Below are 23,697 nucleotides of genomic sequence, written 5' to 3'. Positions count from 1 at the left end.
GTTAATATCAGTACTTCTACAGGCTTACCCACATACCTTCAAGTCATCAGAAGGGAAAATGAACAAGAATGTCCTGTGTTTTGATATGTTAGATATCTGAACATTCCCCTATGCGTAACAGACTTTGTTTAAGTCTAATTTCACAAATGCTCAGTGTGCCCAGCTCAAGTTAAATGAAGTTAATGGAGACTTCATACACACTGCACGTTCTGCACAGACTGCAGTTTCAGAAAATGGCAGAACTTGAAGACAGAAAACAGCTTTGCTTATAAATAAACTACAAACTTTGTTTAATTTGTTATTACATTTTTAAATGACATTGGCTGCACGCTGTTCAAAGGGCTACTGTTCAATGATGCAGGAGAACACTGTTCTCTGACAATTAACTACAGCTGAAGACTTAAAACCCTCTTACAATGTTTCACTGTGGAATAAAATTTGACAAAAAAGCACTTCTCAGAAGGCTGAAGGAGAATAAGCATATATTGAAAATATGGAAGTATTTATATATACTGCTTAGTTTTTTAAATACATTTTTTAACAACTGTTTCAGGTTCTACCAAGCCTTTACTGGCTCGCTTCACCCATCAAATGAGAGGAGAGGTGACGGGAATAATGAAAAAGCTAAAAGCTGCATTGAATGTATTTGTGAGTACTGAAGAGAAAATACCAAACTCAAGCTAGGTTAGAAAAAGAGGCAAAGCTCTGAAATTCACGGGTGTTCACCTGCTTTAAGCCAGGCTTAGTTTGGGCTAAGAAATGTAAATTAAGTAGCTCTGAATTAGAAAATGAATGCAAAGTTTTAACAAAGAACATCAGGATTATTTGGCTACATATATGTACATATTTACATACACTGCACACTTTATATACACTGTACATAATATATTTAGACTTATAAACACATATACATTCATACACATACACTGTGTACATAGGCATTAGCTGTTTGAGTGAGTTTTAGTATTGGACATGCAGAAACATACAGTGGTGGGATGCATGAAGTAAAGATATTCACATTCCTTTAAAAGAAAAGAAGGGGGCTGGGGGGGAGGAAAAACAGCACGAATTTAAAAATAAGCCATTTTCCTATTTTCAAAGCATTCATGCAACTCAAAAAATAAAAAGGGCTATGGGAATTACGGAACATTATGACAACATTATTTGTGATGAATTTACAAAAAAAGTTCACACACAAAAAAACAACTCAGCAAGAAGGCAATTTAGAGGCTGGATGTTTTCCTAGTCTAATATTTAGACAAAGTAAAACCCTTCTTAAAAGATAAATGCTCTAACTTGCACCTTTGGTATACACAATATTTTTGCACACCATTTCCTATATAATGTTAATAATTTTAATTGGAGGATTGTATCATTATCATGCTTATAGCATTTTCAGTCGAACAATAAGCCTGAGTTTAGTTCAGGAGACTTTGATAAAATAATTCAGCAACTTCAGAACCAAAAAGCACAAGAAGTGTTTTCCACTTACACTGCCCCTTTACCATGCCTTCTCAGTAATTTTCATACAAAGCCATTCTGAATACTACTTTTGACACTCGAGATGCAGCAGATGCTGACAATTTGACCTTTCTGCATCCTTTTTCTCCTTTGGGGTGAACATGGCTTCACATTGCTAATTTTACTGGATGAATTGAGGTATCAGGTTTAAAGATGTTGTGTGCTGCTGCCACAACAGGCCCATATTTCTCATCAGCACAAACTGTCACCACACTTCTTGTTTGCCACTCTAGCCATACAATTGGGACAGGCAGGAACTTGTTCACATGTTATTTCTGCTTTTTCGCTTACATGGCAACAGCAGAGTTGAAAAGAACCAACCTACCCTGTTTTTGTGCTCTAAAAAATAAGGAGAGGAAAAAGGTTTCATATAGCACAACACATATATTATGCATACATATATATATATTTCCCCTGGGTAATGTGATCTTACAGATATTTACTGGTGCACCTATCCTCTCCTCACTAAGCACCATTCATAGAACTGATAGCTGGGCACTCACTTTGTTTATAAGCTACACGCTGAGTTTCACTTTTACTTTGTAAGCCCCTTAAATGCTGTAGAACTGGACAATTATACTATCATAACTCACAGAGTTTAGTTGGCTAAAACACTTGCTAGAAGTGTATGTTACAGTAACCCACCAGTTCTACTACTCCTATCACCCAGCTCAAATAGGTCTTCCTTCATTGGTACTATTATTGCAGAAAGCAGCTTTGATCACTGCTTCTTTGAGAACTGCTAAGTTCCCCTTTCCTGGCTACCTCTTAATGGCTGGGGAAACACACTGGTATCTCTACCATGTTCAACGAAATTCAGAAATCAGTGAAAAATCCAGTGTATTTCATATTACAATGAAAATACTAAGGTGTCTTATAGTCTCTATCAAAGAAGATAAACTCAGGAGACTGGTTTGACCTGGAAGTCTTGGTCCTGGCTTATTTTCCCAATCACACTGCAGAATATGCCCTTCTGCTGAAGGCATAAAGAGAATGCAGAGAGAGCTATTTTCAGTACCTCGAGTCAGTGCTATTTACATTATTGCTGCCCTGAGGGCCAAGTGCTTTAAATTATGGTTTTAAAAAAACCAAAATGCTTTGTAAATGATACCAAGTAATCAACAAAGACGAACAATACTTCCATGTCTCAGAGTGCTATGAAATCTGAGCCTTCTAAATTAACATTTTGTAATCTGCTCTGGGGAACCTGCTTTAGCTGGGAGTTGAACTACATGATCTTCAGAGGCCCCTTCCAGCTCCCCATAAATCTGTGATTCAGTGAGCTGCCTTGAGGCAGCTTAAATAGAGTCTTGTAGGCTTCCAAGGAATTCACTTAAAATTCCTGCTGATTATTTTTTCTTTTTTTATTTATTTTTTAACCTGTTTCACAGAATATCTCCACTTGCATCAAAAGCATTGTATTTCATTTCCAAGAAGTGTAAATAGGCAGATAACAGTGACTTTTGCAGGTGGCCTTGTCCTGCATCTCATTAATCCAATGTAAGTAAACTAGTATACCTTTCTGTCTTTCTCACAAATGCAATAAAAACAGTGATCTCAAAGCTAACCCAAAATACTCCTACACTGTCATCTGTCATTGTTCTTTTTCATCTACAAGATCCAAATTCATTCCTTCTCAAGAACTAGGAAATAAAGTGCGCAGACCATGACATTAATGCCTTATCATCATTCATTGCACACCACTTTTGGTCAGTACAGAATCCTAACAATTTTCTGAATGAATTATTACCAACATATACACATGAACAAGTTCTGTTCCATCTAATCAGATACTTCAGTGCTATTTTTCCACCAAGTTACATTATTTTCATTTCACGAGCAGCAGAAGCAGGACCTGGAAGATTTTGAAGAGTATACTTTAGGCACTAAGTAGAGAGTCAGTGAGATGACACTTTTCTTAGAACCACTTTTGGACTGTGATCCTTTTTGAGTCTAGTTCTGTAAACACAAGTTTGACCTTTATTAGACCTGCATGAAAGCAAGTTATTTCCATACTTAAAAGTCAAGAAATAATTTCTCAGGAATTTTACAATTTACAATAATGTGAAAAAATCCTGCTCTGTATTCGCAAGCAAAAGGCTGCACTCGCAGAAAAGAAACAAAGTGAAACACATTTAAAATACAAGTTAATGAGATTAGTCTGTGACTGCTTTCCACTCGATGGAAATGCTATCCACTTAGAAATGACACTAGCTACATTAGCCTTGTAGTATTTTTTGCAGTACCAATAATTTTTTTCCTAATGTGGAAAAAAATCATAGGTGGATTATTATAAGGGATCAGAATTTATGATGCAGCTTAACTGCAAACTAGATAACGGGTTGAAAATTCTCCTAAGCTTGCAGCTGTAACATGTCTGCTGTTTTGCCTTCATTATGTTAGATTGGCCTGAAAACTCAATTGCTGTGAGGTGAAAAATGATGAAGTTCGATCTCATAAAAATTGTACCTGCTCTATTTTCTTTATTTCCTGGGTCTCCTGCCAATGCTAGCAAGGAACCTTCACTGTTGGCAGAATCTCTTTGTCAGTTCTGCATCTTTAGAACATCTACCATATTATATTTGTGGACCGGTAAAGGAAAGAACATTTCTTTGAATGAACTAAAATAGCTTTGCTGCCAGATAACATTTCAAATGTAGTGCAAAGGAGTCCTTTTCCCACTGGAGAATATGGTTTCAAATGGCAGCAATTACTTTCAGTGGCTTTCACATGCCAAGCCTTTGACTCGTTTTTGTGACAGTCCTTCAGCAGCATGTGGGAAAGAAGCATGCTTTAGTATTTACAGTTAGCACTCAAATACGCAAAACAGTTTAGATTCTGAATATTTAAGCTGAAGGATCTACCTGTCCAAATTTTCACACTGACATCTGTTAGGCTCAGAATCAAGTTAGTGTATAGTTTGAGAAAAGTACATTTTCATTAATAGCAAAAGGACTGATACGTATTGGTTCCGACTAATGCAATACAGACAGTCATGCTGATGATGGTAAACAAAGGAGGCTTTTAAGATTCTGATATCACCTAAACTATGGAACTCCTTCAATTATATAAGCCCTAGATATGGGTTGAGCTGTGATAACTTCATTTACACACATTAGTATTTTATCTTAGGTATAATATTGTTAAAAGTCCAATTATTATTTGCAAAGTAAGGCAATAATGGAGATGCACTGAAGATATTATTATGTGGCCTTGCGTTTTTTCAGGTACTGCACTTTATTTGTAAACAGAGCTGCATGGTATTTACTATTTTGATTTACAAATGCATACACTAGGTTTTACTTTATATGACCCTCCTGTACCCCCCAAAAAACCTACAGTGGGCTTTATTTTGTTCCCTGAACAACTATGGTCACAGCATGAGTAGGAGAAATGAGGAAAACAAATTTCTGCACTGAAAATAGGACCCTTTTACTTGAAAAACTGAAGTGAAAGTGATTCTTGCCATGAAAAGCTTTCAGGTGTGTATTCAAATTCAAAAAAGAAAATCCTGTGTCTAGCTGTTGCGCTCAGGAATACGTCATTTCTCTTCAACAATGCCTACTTAGTTGCTTAAATGATTTTTACAAAATATTGGAAGAATTTTTTTTTTTTTTTTTTTTTTTTTTTTCTGCAGTGAAAACCATCACAAGTTGAACAAACACCACCTTTAGAACAATGCCATAACATTTACAATTTTAACAAAGCCAGCCACAAAGTTTTCCAAGGTAGGTGCTACTTTTGTTGTTGATAAGGCTCCTATTTTTAGTTCTTGTGCCTTTAGAACAGGGACTCTGCACTGGGTGCTCTGACACAATCACACTAAGTCATACTACAATGCAACAACTAGTACAAAGTCTTGCATTCCAGTTGACTTGAGGTTCAGAATGCAGGCCTTCCACCACATTAAAAGTACAATTTCATTCAATACAGCAAAAGCTAAGAGAGAAGTTAGTGCAATATTACAGATCTCTGCATGTATACTGGACTTGTTACACCCTTTAGAGAACATGAATGTTCTAACAGTGGTGACTGTATAAGATCTTAATGCATCCAGAAGCTAAAATTACATAGTCTTTGTAGTCATGTAACACTCATGTCACAATGAGCTGTACAAATGTGAGTCTCATAACGAGAATAAAGTATACCAGGTCAGAACTTTTTATTACATCCGAAGCTTTATGCAGACCTGCTTCCGGTCTTTGCTACAATTAAGACTTAAAAAAGACCCAAGCACCAACCTGGTTGGTGTTCCTAAATAAGCATCACTACTAGAAAAAAAAAGTGCTGAATTTCTCATTAGATTTTTGTCACATAAAATTATGCAAATAGAGAACATCTCTGTTACACAACTAACTGATGCATCTAGTACGCCAGGATCAGATGAAGGTCTTCACCACCATGATTTAAGGAAAAAAAAAAAAAAGCAACAAAATAAACCAAACAAAAAACCAAATCACTTTAAGTTATTCAATTTCAATAATAATAAATTATGCTAAACTAAAAGCAGTGCTAGCAGGTAATGACCAGTCCAAAAAAGCATGCTGATGGCTCATCACTCTATTAAAAAAGATGGGCTATTAAATAAGTCATTCATTTTATCACTTTATATCAGTCATTAACTGCAATCGTACACAAAATTGTAAATCCCAACTATACTTCATTTTCAAACTGAGCAATATGAAGGCTGAAAGCACTGCAAAACTGGGAGTGCTTTGTCTAATATGGGGGCAGAACGAATTATGAGAGCTTTATGCCATACTCTTGTTGACAGCCAGAGGTTCTCACATTTTCCAGGATTTTCCAGATGAGGGAGTGTGCAGGAGTACAGATAGAAGGAGCAAATTTGTAGATACACAGTTAATGACTGATTATTCTCTACAATCAAAAGGCTTCCTATTAGAATAACATTTATCAAAAACGTTGAGCTGAGCAGAAACTTTAAGGAACCTGAATAATTCACCACTACTGTAGATACAAACTTTTTTTTTTCTCCTAGTTCTGGTAACTTCTGTAGTATGCAGAAGTCACTATGATCAATTCATGCCGTTAATAACAACTGCACTAATTTAACAGCATAGTTCCTTATAATATGGATATCTGAAAATCCACATTATTGTTTAATGTATAAGATAAAACCAAGTGACTTTTTGTGGAATAAATGATTGTCTCCTGTAGCATTCTACATTTTCACAGAAATCATTAGCATTTTTACTAAGGACATATGCAGTTCTCTCATCCTTCCTAGTCATAAGCAGGATGTTGATAATACCGCTTTGATAAGAAGTGCTTACAAAGTGCTAGTATTATACCCTGGCAATTATTAGATATTAATTCCAAGGATATTTTTAAACCTACCTATACTGTTCATTTTTACTTTTAAAATAATCTTATTACTCATCTCCGATATTATAAAACTCTATTTTTAACCACTGATAATTTCTAAATACAAAGTACATGAAAAGTTCGGTAACTTACAGCCTTTTGAATGAAAGGCACAGAAATACTCCTTATGGCAGAGAAGGTCCCACAGCAGCTCTTTTAATAGCTGCTTCAGTCTTGTCAGTATAAGCAAACAGACAGAGAAATCTGGTAGGAAACAGTAACAAGTTGGAAATATTTGTACATACCAAAATGCTATTCTTTTAACTTCTTAATTGCATGTTTTAGTGAAAATTTGAACTTTGATCCTTCAAATTGTGTTGTTCCCACTATGCAGATGTGCCAGTTATTTGACCATTATATTCTGCTGTTTCCATTTTGAGAATGTAGGGGATTATGCTGTCAATTGGAACATTTCCAATGAGACCAGTAAAAAATAGTTCCTCAGTAATGCTAGAGCTCATCAGCCTAAGTGCTGGCAGCCGAACTAGAATCCGGGTTAGCCTGAAAAAGAAGTTTAGCAAATTATAAATACATAAATTTCAAGTTATAAATACTGTGTGGCTAAAAAGCTGGATCTACTATTTTTATTACCAGAACTGATGAATGGGAGTAAAGTGGCAGTTAAAACTAGTTCAGCTACCATAAAAAGAACTGTTACTCTTCTATCCTGCAAGTGAAATGGAAAGTGTCCATCTTTTCCAGTGGTTCTTTGGTGAACAGGACGTATTATTGCCCTTTGTAGATGTAAATGTGTATGTATAAACACACCATTCACCTGCTCTGCCTCTGAAATTCTAAGCTCTGGAAGCACCTCATAGATCATGACAGTGAGTAATATTCCTACTGCCCAATGTACTGACATCTGCACAATTTAAAGAGTCAAACGATTATTTAAAATTGAAACCATAAACAGTATAGTCCGCAGTTGCCTAGCAACTTAATGACAAGCCAAACAGTAATAAGGGGACTGCATATGTATAAAAAGATATTAGAGAATCTGCTTCTGATGAGAAAATTCATTTGAAGGGGTGTGCTGCTATTTATACATACTTGCAAATGGCGTGTTTTCTGTTTTTGTTTTTTGTCTATAAGGATTTTAACAAACATCCAATATAATGAATTGATCACATTACACTTATGGACTTATAGCACATTTTCACTTTTCAATTGAGAACCGTGTTGAAAGCTTATCTGCTGCACATATATGGAAGATATATATCACAACTGCCAAAATAAATACAATTTTTGGAATTGGACACACGAAATTGCAAAACTTAGGCAGCACTGAACACAAGGTGTTGGAATGCTAGACTGTCTACAAAGAGAATACATAAAGACCATCTAAATAATAGACCACATCTTGTAAACCTTAGAGGAAAACTGCAAAAAGATTCAAGACAGTGCTATTTTGTGAAAATGATGGCACCTATGCTTCTATTTCAATTTGTGCTAGCATTCAGTTAGTCAGAAGTAATCAGCTTTGTACTCTATGACTCCATATTCACACAGTTAAATCTAAATGACATTAAATACAAAATCGGGTTTTGGAAATGCAAATCTATTCTTCACTCTGGAGCCTACTACTAAGAAAATTAAGTATATGGAGTAAATTCTGTATTTCTTCTTATAACAGAAGTCCACCTCTCATTCAAAAAAATCAGAATAACTGAACTGTATGTGGAAGAACAACGTTGGATCTGAGGATATTTCTGAAGCAGAAATTCTATCTCCATTGCATTTAACTGGGAATCCTAATGCCTCACACAGCGCTTATTTCTATAGAACCAGTGCAGATGACAGTTTCTGAGACAGGAGAAGCTCTTTTAGAGTTTCACCCCCTCCTCTCCTCCAAATTACACAAACCTCAGAACTTGCTTAAATATAAGTGATCATGTGACTATATGTATATTTTTAACATGGAAATGGCTCTCACAGTAAAATAAAGTTCAAACACAGTCCTTCCAGTACTAAAAAGCAGCTTAAAAATCAGGAGGGATACAGACTTTTCCCATGATCTGGCTGTGAAAGGGGTATGGTTTTAAAGTAAAAGGGGAAATTTAGGTCAGATGTTAAGGGAAGATTCTTCACTCAGAGAACAGTGAGGCCCTGGCGCTACTGCCCAGAGCAGCAGTGGTTGTCCCATCCCTGGATAGGACTCTGGTCAGCCTGAGCTGGTAGGGGGCGACCAGTCCACAGCAGGTGGTTGGAACTAATGGTCTTTTAAAGTCTCTCCTAACCCAAGCCACTCCATGACTGTACAATTACTAGACAGAAGTTGGAACTCCCCTTGTAGTATTGGGAAAGATCTTGTTAGTGAAATTCAAAAATAAAACAACTGTGATGGAGATAACTGGAAGTTATTTACTCCTGGGTAAGTAACAAACAGAAACACCTGAGAGCTGACAAAAACAAATGAGGCACTTTCAAAGACAAGTCCTTGGAAGTATAACAAAATTAAACAAGGGTGAAAAGAAGCAGGCTGTGAGAATTTCTTATGATAGAACAGTAAGAGTTGTTTACTGTTTTCCACATATAAACCTTAATTTTTCAAGATCTCTAAATAAATATTTTTCTGCACATGTATCTTGACAAATAGCTAAAGGACGATAATCACCTTTTATTATTTCAAAGCTTCTTTGACAACTAACTTGAAAAAGGAGGCAGTCTGACTTAAAGAACTTGAGACTTCTAACATAGACAGTAAGTCTGTCTACTTTTCTAAGTACAAAAATCAAATACTCAAAAAACCATCAAGGAACAGGACAAGAGGTAATGATTTCAAACTGAAAAAACGATAGGTTTAAAGATTTTTTTCCCCACTATGAGGGCGGTGAAGCACTAGCACAGGCTGTCCAGAGAAGCTGTGGATGCCTCAGTGCTGAAAGTGCTCAAGACGAGACTGGATGGGTCTTTGGGCAACCTGATCTAGAGGGAGTGAGAAGGAAATTGGAACTAAATGGTCTTTACAGTCCCTTCCAACTCACCCATTCCATGATTAAAAACAACAACAACAAAAAACTCAACAACAACAAAAAAACATGCTAAAAAGGAGAAAACTAATAAACAAACAAAAACCTACACAAAACCCAAGCCTCACTTAGAATGAAGCAAAATCTGCTTTTTGTTTTTTCTATCTTTAAATAATTCGTCTTGCTTTTGTGAACGAAGTTCTATCTGTTTCACCTCAATAGTCAAGAAGAACAGATGTCAAAAAAGGAAGTTACAACATCATGATGCTATTTTGTACTTTTGCCAGCTACAGCTCACAACATTGTTTTGGGTACTATAGACAGTAAATACCTATAAGTATCTTCTGGATAGGTTTTTTGTACATAGTCCTGCAATTCCATCTGTGCCTTCTCCTGGAACTTTTCTATTTGGGTTGAACTGTTCAGACCAGGGTGATCTAAAGAAACAAAACATTTCTGTATGTCATTTGTTTCCCTCTACACTGCAAAGTACATGTACTTACATGATTTAAACATTGTATTTTGATATTTATCATGATAGTTAAATAAATTTAAACCATTCAATTGAACATTTACTTCCTGGCTTCACAAGTGGCATACTCACTTTTCTTTCCATTGTAGGCTGTATCCACAAGAAAGAAGAAAAAAGATTCATCTCATAGGTATACACCAGGCAATGACATTCCCATTTTATGTTTCTAACTCTGCTTTTAAAAACGTATTTTTCTCTGTAATTTTATTTATCTAAACAGATTGAGTAATATCTAGTTTTTTCTTGACAGGTTGACTTCTTGATCTTGAAATCCTATCATGTTTTAATTCCACTTGGCTCTGTACCTCAGAGAGGGTCACATGATCAGAAACACCGGAAATATCACAGATTTGACTGTGCCCCAATGTTTTCACCATTGCATGCAAAGCAATAGGACAGAACCATATTGAGTTTGGAAAGTTTCTTGCTCTTCAGACTTGCATAAAAGCCCTAACAAATTTAAATCTAATAATAGAATCTACAGAAAATTTCCAAAAGCAATTTCAGGACACCAGGATATTCTAATTAAACTGAATTTTTATTACAAAGAGAAAAATAACATCAGGACAAAAAACAAAAACAACCATCAAACAAAAACAGCAACAACAACAAAAACAACCCACACAACAAAAAGCAGCTTGATAATAAGTACCTTTTCTTGGTACTTTGTTAAACTCAAAAGTGGTTTACTTAAATTTAAGATGTTTCAGGGCAAGACCTTCCCTTTCACCCAGTCTGTGAAGCAGTTTTAAATTAACCTTCCAGCATCCTCGGAACACTTCCCTCCCTGTGCTGAAGAAACTGTCAACTCCCCTTTCTTTAATATCTTACCTTGCAATTCCAAAAAATTTGTAGCATCTTCTTTAAGGAAATCCTCACCTCATAAATACTATTGATCATGCTTTATATATCTGCTGTCATTTTGGTAACAGACAGAAGACAGCTGGCTTGCATTTAATTCTGGAGATTTGGTAGAACCTCCACATAAAGAATACAGCAGTGCTCATATTACACCACTCCTCTTACGAGTGCCTTAGAAATATTAATGCTGAAGTCAATTTCTTGTCACTTTCAGAATGTATTTACTTCTAATCCTTCCTGCCATTTGCTTCACTAATATTGCTTGATAACTTATTACCTATCAGCTGGTCTCCTAAACTGTGTTTGCAAGAAATACTTGATAGACTGGAGCTGTAAATAACACAGATTTGTTGGTCCAGAATTACTTAAAAATAAATAAATAAATAAAACCCACAAACATATATATAATTTGTGATACATCATTATTGATCATTCATTTTATCCACAGCTTAATAGAACAGTCTTATCTCAAGACACTAGCCTCATAAAACATTGCTACAACATTAACATATGAATGCTTTATTTAAACAAATACTGTTACTAAATTCCTTACCAGGGCTAAAGAGGACTATAGCTTTAAGGTATGCATATTCATATCCATCAATATCAATCTTGGCCATACTGTTACAGAACTCCTGAAGTTTCCAGATGTGTTCCATGACTTGCTTTATTCTGTCTCCAGAAAGCTTGTCTACAATAAGATAATATTTTTTTCATGTGAGCTCAAGTGCATCTGATATATTAAACAGCATTCTTTTTACAAACAAGTGACACATTGAGGTATTTTGTGTCATTTTGTTCCACTCACAAAGAAGTAAAATTGCTTCTGACAGGTTCTTGGCAATACCAGGCAAAGTATTCACAGGTAGGCCAATAGTCAAATACAGGAAGAAGAGTTGAACTCATCCAACTGGTGAAGGGGATCTCTGGCTATGCAGCATTCCCTCTCAGGAAGCAGCCTAGGTCCAAGCGATGTTTTCCCTTTGGTGGCTGGCCTTTGTAGGAGCCCAGTGTGGCTCCACTCTGGGTACACTCCTTCTGGTTATGTGGAGAGCACAGATGCAAACACTTTGCCTGTGCTCCCTGGGCCAACTTCACCCTTTCACCACACGCTCAGTCACCAGTTCAAGCCCAGACCTAACTGTTCCCCTACACATCTGGTATTTTAAAACTACTTAATGTGTAAGGATGGCTTCTTCCCCTGGATCCTGGGGGAAAAATTCTGCCAAAAACTAGAAAAGGCTGTGTGAGAAATGTTATTCAAAGTCCACTTTGCAACCCTATATAAACATGCATAAAAATCAGACAGTGAACACATACCTTCCTGTATGCTGTTCTGAAGATGGTTGACAATAGCTGCCAGGATAGTTGACAGACTCATCACTTGTGCACACTGTGCCAGGCCTAAGGTAAACAGCTCATTCCAGCAGGCACGCACAAGGCTTGTATTACACTCCTGGCTATGAACAACACAAAATTAGCAGAAGCTAGTTTTCATATCAGGTTGGTATTACTCCCTCTTTATAATAGATTAATTATAACAATCAGTAACAAGGGTTAATGTATTCCAAACATCTTACTAAAACAGCTTGTATTAGCATATTACAGGTATTCCAAAAAGCAAAAAGAAATAGTAGATCAACTACATGAAACCATACAGGTTATCTGTAAAATGGTGCTCACCGATTGTCTACCAAGATTTATTTCTACAAATTAAATCCTTGCTTTTGATTCACCTTTAGCTTCTGTAGAAGCAGTAACATCAGATATCGTAGTTATCCCTTCTTCTGCCACCATCTATTTTACGGTTCAAAAAGGAAAATACTGTATAGCCTTCACACACTTTAAAGAATCCAATAACAATTAAACAATATACTCATTTAAGAATTCAAAATTGTTCAAAATTGTTAATTAATTAGAAAGCAAGAATAAAATGTCTATTTACCCAAGTGCTTGAAATGCAGGTATGGATCTAGCCCAGTGCATAGACAAGAAAAGTAGCCGTGATGCTGACTCGCAGATGTAGTGTACATTAAGATACTCTGGCATTGGACTGGGCATTGTCAGCTGCAAAATGCAGAGTACAGTATGTACAGTTAAGATACAAAATAATTTTTATTAACAGTGAAGTAATCACTGAAAACATTCAAGCTACTCTCATTGTCTGCCATAAGCAATTGTGTGACAAAATACTGTCAAAGTAAGCCATTATGACTTGCAAGGAATGCAAAATATGGAAGGGAAATAGAAATAACATGTGAGAGAGCTCAAATGTTATTACATGAAAATTAAAACAATTCAGAATGAAACACATGTATACTTGTATTTCATAGCTTGCTGCATTGTTGACTAACATTGTGGTACTATGAAACTGTTCTCTAAAACTTTTTAAAAGTAAAATAAAACCTAATATAGGAAAATTGTAGAGTATGAATCTACAAACACAAAACACCATTAATAGGGCTAAGTGGTTTATTGATTAAACTTTGACTACATTAGGTACTATAATTTCAGTAATGATCTTTGTAACTCTTTAAACAGTGCAATCTGATAACAATGATTGTAATCGTTTCTCCCACAATTTCCATCAATGCGTTCTTGTTTGATTATTGTAATTGAAGCAGTCTAAAAAGGCACTGTAACCTCTTGTTACACACAGAAATATTTTAAAAGTTCTACATTGCCTAGAACTATAAAATAACTAAGCAAGACAGTACTATATGGATGATAGGGAAAGTGATTATCAACTGTAATGGAAAGTGAAATAAATGTCTTATGAAAAAAACATTTATACATTTTAAATGGATTAAGCAAGAGTGAAAATGGTACAAGATTCTTTCAAACACCAGTTGTCATACTAGATTGCTACATTTAATTTTGCTAAAGAAAACTCGTGTTTTTGATTATGTCTTTAATGGTTTAGTAAGATATGACAAGAAACATACCTTAAACGTAACATGTGTATCTGTAAGTAAGGGTCCTTCCACTTCAATAATTGGTGTCGACTGATCTCTACTGATTACATGAATATTCCCTCCTCCTGTAGGATCCATCCCATCTGCCAAGTTAGGAGCTGCTGTACCATCTGTGGTACTGAGTGCTTTGGCCAAAGTATCAAATGCCCTGCAATAAAGAGTGACAGAGTGTTTCCACACACTCTCAAAAGTTTCCAATGAAGCTGTTAAATAAAACATGAGGCATTCCCACTCAGAAGTTAACATAAATGGGAACTGTGCACCCCAAGACACAAGACCATATTTTTCATTACAGCCTGGTTCTTTTGTACTGTTTGGACATTACACTGGGAATGCCCAATATGCAACCAATTAAAAAATCTCCCTGTAAGGAAAGGAACTTTTCGCTATAGTGTGAATCACGCTTTAGTTGCTTTAAACTAGTGTTTGTACTAGTAAATGGGATTTTTCCACTTACCATTCAATACCCACTTGTTTTCACCATGGAGACTCATAATAGATTATGTGAATCCTCACAAAGACCACATGCAGTCTGCAGAATATCCTGTAGACCCTGTCATCACTAACCAAATTTCTTGAAACAGTGAATATGTGATTCCCTCCTTGAAAACATTCCTCAATTTCCTCCTCCTGAGGATAGTGCCTAAGAAATCTTATGACAGTAATATAACACAGACTAGATCCCATACTTTGTATTCAAACTGCTGCTGGGCCATTGCAGAAATAAGGCTGCATAAATTCCCTTTCTATGACGACTGAGCTTAGGTTTAGATTCAGAGTTTTATGCTCCAAGTAAATACTAAGAGATAGTATAATGGTATTTGATAGTGTTGTTCTGCCACTATTTTTATTGAGATTTTGAGGGATTGTTGTTTTTTAAGCAGAAAGATGACTACAAGGTTAAAAAAAACAATCAGAAGCTGCAGTGACAAGTATATTAAAGTATAAGTTAATAACAGACTTAAGAGCCTAAAGTAAAGTACCTCTTAAAAATCTACTTGAGAAATACTGGACAGTTTTGAGCCCAAGTAATTTTCTTATTTCACTGCATTGTCAACTTGTGTTTTCCTTCAAAAACAACAACAAATAAGAATTAAAAAAAAAAAAACACACAAACAAAAACAAAAAAACAATATTCCCCCAACAAAAACACTATAACCCTATCCCTACAATCTCAAGATTCTGTTGTTTTTTCTCATCAATGAAGTCTTCAATTTTTTTCTGAAGATTAAATTAAAAAAAAATAAATTCATCTTACTTTAACCGCAATTATCCTATTTTAACCAATGGGTTTTTTGGCAGTATGATATCACATAAAAATCATACAGATCCCAAGGAAAACAGTTAAGGACAACAAGCACTTCACAGGAGAAGCTTCCATATAAAAAGCCTATCAAATAAAGCAGTATTACTATTCTCAGTGTTTCATAAGGCCACAAGCCAGTCACTATTCAAGCACTGAAAGAGGATGCCCATGGAAGTGGTAGAATCCTCCTCCCTTGAGATATTTAAGAGATATATTGATGCAGCACTAAAGGACATGGCTTAGTGAAGGGACTTGGTAGGTGGGATTGATGGATAGACTCATTGAAGTTGAAGGGCTTTTCCATACTATAATTCTATTCTTATTTTTCTTAGTATGAAATCTGCTTTTGCCTTAGATCACTATCATTATAACATGACACAGTTATTCACAAGAGGACTACAGGCTGAGACAGCCAAGTCCGGATGTCCAAATAATTGTTTTTTGTGTTTCACAGTACTGGGTAATCTCTACTGTGTTTGGTATCACAACACCAAATTACTTCAATGAATGAGTGCAAGTATGCACTATACAAAATACAAAATCCTAAATTAAGATACATACCGTGAAATCTCACTGGCGGATTGCTCTTCTTGTTGAATTTCAGAAGTATCACCATTATTTAGTGAGTCACTGAGATTAGCAAGAGATGTTACAACATTTGCTAGTGTTCCTAAAGCACCCTGGCTTGTCTCAGCCTAAAAAGGAAGAATCATATTAGTGCATCAGAATTATAGGTGCTACAACATACTTTTTTTTTATTTTTTATTTTTTTTATTTGCCATTTTTACTGTTTGTGTTCTTTTTACTCTTATGTACTTTTCCATTTCTTTATCACCTACAATGGCTCACATGTGATTGACAATGACCTTTAAACCCTATATCACAACCTCTGTTGACATATTGTACAGGGGACTAGCCACGGTGTGAAAGTAAGTATGAAAAGAAATTATATCTCTGTTGATGAACTTATTTTATCTGCATTTCTACAGATTTTCAGACTTACACCAACCTTTTCCTTTCAAGTGCAAAAATGAATTACGTTTATGTACATAGTTGTATGGGAAACTGTTGATCACAGCCTAAACTTCTGATTAACCACCTGAGGCAAGCAATGAGTCAGCTGTGGGAGTGTAGGTGAAGGTAATTCAGCTGTGCTACTGGAAGGGGTGGAGCTTAGTTCCACCTCTCCCAGATCTCATTTAAGGGCTGACTACCACTAAGGCAGGATCTCCTTCTATGGAGATCGCTCCTTTGTGGAGTTTACTGAAAACCTTCAACATCAGTGAGAATTTTCCCTTTCTCTTTCTATCATGATAATCTTTCATACAAAACACCTGTATAACCTGTGTGCCTCCGGTGGCGCAGCGGTAGAATTCCCGTTTGCAACACCAGGGGGCCCGGGTTCGAATCCCCCCCTGTGGAGCAGGGGGTAGAAGTGCCGCTCTGCTACACAGAGGGCTCGAATCCCGGGAGTTGGACTCGATGATCTCTAAGGTCCCTTCCAACTCGCACAATACTATGATACTATGATACTATGATACTATGATAACCTCTGTTTACCTATTGACTATATAACTGTACAATTGTATAACTGTACATCAGCGAGAACAGTTTATATATATCAATATGTTCAGAGCTTAACTGAAAGAATTCATACCTTAGAGTCAGCAGCTAGAAGGATGGTACCATCATCCCTGATCAAAGGCTGCTGAATATTCACAAGCATTCCTGGATCAAGAAGACCCGCAGACCTGTTGAAAACCATAAGCCATATGACAGTTAATGGTACCTACAATCCATAGGAAGAATGTGTAACAGCATGTCAGAATAAGAGTACCAGTTTCATGAAAATGTAAATTTAAAAGCTAACAATTTATTCACCAGGACATCAGTGTTTCTGAAATAGTTTCCAAAAAGCAGCTTGAAACACGTTTTCCTTTCCTGTGAAAAAGTAGTGACAGTTTCCTAAGCAGGTATCCTCCTCATTTCTTTTTGAAATTGGTTTATTCTTATATAATTTAATAATAAATAATAACTTATTATTATTTTATGAAAGCTATTAAGAGTAAAGACTTAGAGTTTGTAAGGCATAACTGTGCATTCCAAATAAGATAATAGACAGCAGTAAATAAAGTAAAAATAGTAAAAAATAAATAAAGTTGAGTCAATGAAATTTATTTCACATTACAAAACTGTTTAATCAAGGTTTATTTAAAATCTTTGCTCTCTTCTGCTGCTTTTTGATCATGCATCTTTTCCCTCTAATCTATTTAAAGGACACAGTGTAAAGCCTCTGTAGCTAGTAACTATAATTTACAACCACAACACTCCTGGCCTGCGTAACCCAATATAAATCGGTAATGCATGACAGGGTCAAGCCTTGTCGAACTGATAGCTTAAAGAGTCTGACACTAACATTGCAAACTACCACAGGAAGCAAATTATAATGCCTTCTGCTAATCTGAGTCCTACATAAATAATACAGAGTCCCACAGTGAATTTAATATTGGAGGGTAAAGAATCTGCAGCACAATGAAATCTTGAGGTAGCAAATGTGTTTACAAGCAGTATTTTTGAACAAAATGACCAGCAAATGAGAAACACTTAAAAACAATTCAGGGAATCTGTGGCTTAATATTCCCAATTGTCATTTCATTTATTCAAAAAATATAACTCATTATACAAAAAAGTATAACTCATGCATATACATACACATACACTGAATTTTGAGATCTGATACATATATAAATGCATATTTGCATATGTATATCTATATATGTAGATATACATAAATATACGCACACATGCTAACTGGAGCAATAGCTTTCAAAATGTGGTATATTATACTGAGCTCTATTTTATTCAGGGAAAAAAAAAAGTATTTACTACGATACTGTATCATACTCATGTATTTTCACTGACTGCCTTATGGAGAAAACTGAGAATATAAAAACTGTATAGGAATATCATAGTATAGTGGAAAGTTCACAGAATCACAGAACCATTAAGAGTCTGAAGGGATCCTTAAAGGTCATAAAGTCCAATTATCTCCCTCACAATGAACAGGAACATTTACAGCTATATCAAATTGCTTAGAACCTGGTTCAGGCTTATCTTGAATGTCACATAAGACTTGGCATCCACCACCTCTTCAGTCAACCTGTTCTAATGCCTCACCACTCTTCTTCCATAAAAACCTTCTTCCATATATCCAACCTAAATCCTCTACACAGCAAAAGATAACTGCAGGTTTGCAGTCTGTTTAAAGACTGTTTATCATCTTTATGGATCTGAATCATCTGTCACTGCAGGCTCTTTACTACTGTCTTCAGGAAGGGGAAGACTGAAGTCTGTTATTTGTAGATCTGACTTCAGAAAAGTGCGCACCTGAATCCACTACATTGGAAAGTCTCCATATTTTTTACTTGCAATTCACATGTAAGTCCTGCTTGTGCTTTGACATTAGCTACAGCCCATAACTTTAAACCATCTAACTGTACTCAAAGACACTGATGGTAAACAGAAGATACTAGGCTGATCTTGGTAACGGAAAACCAAAACTGGAACTCATTTTTTGGCCAACGGTTTAGAGTGTAGGGGGAAAAAAAAGACCATAGCTATGCCTGCAATGCACAAATAACCTTAAACAAGACATGTTTTATGGCCTCAAGTTGTGCCAAGGTGAGTTGAGGTTGGACGTTAGAAAACACTTCTTTACAGAAAGAGTAATTAAGCACTGGAATATGCTCCCCAGGGAGGTGGTTGAGTCACCATCCCTGGATGTGTTTAAGAGCTGTTTGGATGTGGTGCTCAGGGATATGATTTAGCAAAGGGTTGTTAGAGTTAGGGTACTACGGTTAGGCTGTGGTTGGACTTGATGATCTTCGAGGTCTTTTCCAACCTGGGTAATTCTATGATCTATATTGACTTACTTACCGTGCCCCATCTTTATCTGCAACAAATGTTGGAGTTGCTATTAAAGGGCTTCGTAGGTCTTTTCTGATATATATTTTTTCAGTGGAAGCTGCGCAGTTAGTTGGTTTTTCACGCTGCACATCAAAAGGCTTTCTTTCACTTTGGACCGCTATATGAAGAAATAAACATGCAGATTTGAAGGAAAATCATTGAATTGATTATTCCTAAAAAAGCAAAACTCAAATAGTAGGATTTCTGATTAAATAACTACAGTGGTGAGTTAGTTCAGCATGAAACTGAAATTTAATATAAAGACTGAAGAAACACTTTCAATTTTGCTGTACTTGCATCTAAGTAAATTTTAATTGACAAAGGCACAGACTGATCATTTAAGTTTCCTGAACTAGAGGCAAAGCTTGATTTTTCACAGGTATTTTTGGTCCTGCATTTTGGTCACAACAACCCCAAGCAACCCTATGGGCTTGGGGAGGTGTGGCTGGAAAGCTGCCTGATGGAAAGGGACCTTGGTGTGCTGATGGACAGCCAGCTGAATATGAGCCAGCAGTGTGCCCAGGTGGCCAAGAAGGCCAATGGCATCCTGGCTTGTATCAGGAATGGTGTGGTGAGCAGGACCAGGGAAGTCATCCGGCCCTGTACTCGGTATTGGTGAGGCCTCACCTCGAGTACTGTGTTCAGTATGGGGCACCTCAGTACAAAAAGGACACGGAGGTACTGGAGCAGGTCCAGAGAAGGGCAGTGAAGCTCGTGAAGGGCTTGGAAAATCAGCCTAACAAGGAGAGACTGAGGGAGCTGGGGCTGTTTAGTCTGGGGAAAAGGAGGCTGAGGGGAGACCTTATTGCTCTCTTTCAGTATCTGGAAGGTGCTTACACTGAGAGCGGGGCAAGTCTCTTCTCACTGGTGAGAGGATGAGGGGAAATGGCCTGAAGTTGTGCCAAGGTGAGTTGAGGTTGGACGTTAGAAAACACTTCTTTACAGAAAGAGTAGTTAAGCACTGGAATAGGCTCCCCAGGGAGGTGGTTGAGTCACCGTCCCTAGATGTGTTTAAGAGCCGTTTGGATGTGGTGCTCAGAGATATGATTTAGCAGAGGGCTGTTAAGTTAGGGTACTACAGTTAGGCTGTGGTTGGACTTGATGATCTTTGAGGTCTTCTCCAACCTGAATAATTCTATGATTCTATGATTTAGAAGACAAAACATTCTGCAATATAAATTGGAAAAAAAAAAACGGGGGGGTTGGGGGCTGAGGGGAGGGATCCTTATTCTTCCAGGTAAAGCTATACACAAATATAAGACGCAGTCTTAGTTTGGATGAGTAGAAACAATACAGGCTAGTTCCAGAATTATTATTATTATATTATACAAGAAATGCAGCTTAATTCCCTGGAGGAAGTCTCTCTGCATGACATGCAATTCACTCATTTGTTCATTCCAGCCAGTTAGGGAGCAGCATTCTAAAACTAACCTTTTCAGAATTTAGAAATGTTTCCAGTTGAAAACTGGAAGAAAATAAGGTTAGTCTCCAATGTGCCAAACAAGAACGTTAAATCTTTTAATAGAAAAAGGGAAGTGAAAAATGATGCTTTATAATACAAAGTATTATTATTAAGCAGATTATAGAAACTTATCTGGAATCTAGTCACTAATCTTTACAAATTCAGCTATAGTTTGGCATAACATTTTACTGCATCAATTTTTCACCTGAAGATGTGGGTAATAATACTAATAAAATAATATGGCACTAATACAAAGAACTTGTAAATGTGCTGTATTAATACTAATTCTCAAAATATTTTGCAAATGCAGGGCATAACTTAAGTGGAAACAATACTACTATGTATTCATTGTACAAATCAATCATACAGCAGTTATTGCTCTAAAAGATCTAACATTACAAACAGAAACAGTTCAGTCCTACTATATAGCCTTTTTCAATGTAACACTAAAATATGTGGTATGTTTCTATCTTTGTAAACAGCAAGCTATTTATTTGTTCATCTTGTTTTACTGTTAGTGTCAGGAAAATTTAGGGGCTTAGTAAGTAGATATACCTATTTTCTAGGCTTTGTGGATACATAGGTATTGATCAGAAACCTGAACCAGTGCAGAGTAAAATCACTAAGCATACACCCTAACAACACTAGGCTAGGAATGGTTTTGCTTTTGGAAATGCAGCAGTTTCTTCACGATAGATGTCACACCTCATATTGAGCACAGTGTGTGCATAGCACAGGAACCATCACTACCCTTCTGGATTTCTAAAGTGTAAATACAGCAAAGATCTCCTCATTTACAAACTGAAATTCTGCCTCCTTTTTAACTCAGCAGCTGCAATTTATCTTGCCTAGATCAGAGTAGAAAGAAGAATTAAGCATGTATTGCTTCACCTTAAATTCTCCTTAAATTTATCAGAGAACAGCAAGTTAACAGGCTTCATGAAGTGCTGGACTGTAGAAGCAGAGGGTGCCATAAATTGGAATTAAAATGCACTAAAAGAGTTATTTGGATTCTAGATTCTGTAGTTAAGTATTGCATACAATCAGGAAAATAAATTGTTCAGAACATGATCATTTATATAAAATGGATCATATTATAATATTCCTTAAAAATGACCAAACTAACATAAAAAAAACCAAACACTTTCCATCTCTGGGTAAAAAGAGAAAAATAGAAAAATAAGCCTGAAAAAAAAAAAATAAAAAAAAAAAAACAAAACACCAACAAAACAACATTCTGTACATGCAACATCAGACTCAGATTTATGTCCACCTTTGTTAAAGTATTTTGTACTATACACAGCCACTGCATTTGTAACATGCATACTAAGAGGTCCTAACTAGACTGCTCTAGAACTGCAAGGAAGCTGAGGTATGTATAAAAACAACTACTGCACATTAAACATAAACAGCAACAAAAGAAAGGTGAAGTAGATGGATATCAAAAGTTCTATTTTCTTCTATCAACATAGACTGAAACGGAGAAGACATTAAAAACCAATAGCAGTCCGCATATTTTTTAGTTGATAGGCACATTCTCACATTAGGTAGTTAACACTCACATTCCATTTTCATGCCCATCTCTAGACATTTCTTTAGCCTACAAAACTGGCAGCGATTCCGATGGTGTTTATTGATGATACAGTCTTGGTTGCTACGACAGCTGTAGGTGAGATTCTTCCTCACGCTCCTTTTAAAGAAACCTTTGCATCCCTCACAACTGACAGCACCATAGTGACGACCTAGGAAACATACTGTTATCAGAAGGAAATAACTCCCATTTTAACATACAAATAATTATCTTAGGCAAGTAAAGCACTGTAAGAGTCACCCTTATTTTGTATTCTTGTTATCATTTTAGACTGCAGTCTAAAATGTTACAGGATGTTCTTTTTTTTTTTTTTTTTTTTAATCTCTTGCCAGGACTTTTAGGTGGGAAAGTGGAGAGAAGAAGGCTAAGCCTTAATTTGAATAAGACGCCTCTGAAGTAGTAGTTCCCATTCCATTCCATCCGCTGCTACAGCATAGGAGCCTGTGCCTGAAGTTAGATTAAACGAGCATGCATGCTAATCATTTAATTAAATGGAGATAAGTAATTTCAGAATAAAATCCAAAATTTAATGTTTAGTCAAAACTCCTGTGCATATTAATTCTGATATTGTTTTAATTATATAAGCACTTTTATAAAATGGAAAAGAAAAAAAAGAAGAGAAAGAGCTGTTCGTTTTGTAGCATGAAAGCTTCCTTCATTAATGTTGAACTTTTTTTTGGTAGATTGCTTGCTACTGAATGGATCTGAAACGCTTGACCTCTACTTGCTGCTTTTTGTAACAGTAAATAACCAAAATCTACCAAGTAGTCCTATGTTTGTCAGTGATCTCTGAGAAGCATTTTCTCCTTGAAGCAGGTAGACTTTTCTAGGCAATGCTGCAAGGCTGTCCACAGCTCCTGAAATGGTTTAAGTTACTAGGAACTATGCAATCATTATTTACTCTTTCAGAACATGCCAATTTATCATTTACTCCACTTGGAGTACAAATTAATATTCTTCCGAGCAGAGCTGTCCTACTCAGTGCGTATAAATGTATAGTCTCTTTCCACTATAGATTCAATTGCTTTTGTCATCAGCACGGTTATAATAATTTAAAACCACATGAAACCTCCTCCCTTCCTTCACCCTAGTAATCTTTCCAGTCAGTTTCCTGAACGTTGCTTTCTAT

General features: G+C 36.2%; 1 protein-coding gene across 8 annotated transcripts in view; it reads right to left on the bottom strand.

The window, feature by feature from the left end:
* Window positions 1-2,898: 2,898 nt before the first annotated feature.
* NR2C2 (nuclear receptor subfamily 2 group C member 2) overlaps window positions 2,899-23,697 on the bottom strand; it is a 39,309-nt gene continuing 18,510 nt past the window's right edge. For 7 of the 8 annotated variants that reach the window (XM_072347699.1, XM_072347702.1, XM_072347703.1 and 4 more), the window contains 10 exons: window positions 22,540-22,719; window positions 19,486-19,633; window positions 17,207-17,300; window positions 16,111-16,244; window positions 14,214-14,391; window positions 13,214-13,335; window positions 12,589-12,728; window positions 11,822-11,959; window positions 10,207-10,312; window positions 5,153-7,407 (listed from right to left, as the gene is read on the bottom strand). In XM_072347699.1, coding sequence (XP_072203800.1) covers window positions 7,233-7,407; window positions 10,207-10,312; window positions 11,822-11,959; window positions 12,589-12,728; window positions 13,214-13,335; window positions 14,214-14,391; window positions 16,111-16,244; window positions 17,207-17,300; window positions 19,486-19,633; window positions 22,540-22,719 — 1,415 coding nt within the window. In that variant the 3' untranslated portion in view covers window positions 5,153-7,232. Of the gene's footprint in view, window positions 3,481-5,152; window positions 7,408-10,206; window positions 10,313-11,821; window positions 11,960-12,588; window positions 12,729-13,213; window positions 13,336-14,213; window positions 14,392-16,110; window positions 16,245-17,206; window positions 17,301-19,485; window positions 19,634-22,539; window positions 22,720-23,697 lie in introns of those variants that run through there. The other variant, XR_011905143.1, reaches the window with a different exon arrangement.

This window comes from Excalfactoria chinensis, chromosome 12, assembly GCF_039878825.1.
Source record: "Excalfactoria chinensis isolate bCotChi1 chromosome 12, bCotChi1.hap2, whole genome shotgun sequence".
NCBI lineage: Eukaryota > Metazoa > Chordata > Aves > Galliformes > Phasianidae > Excalfactoria > Excalfactoria chinensis.
The sequence above is the reverse complement of the archived record's forward strand: the minus strand, read 5'-3'. Positions and strand labels throughout refer to the sequence as shown.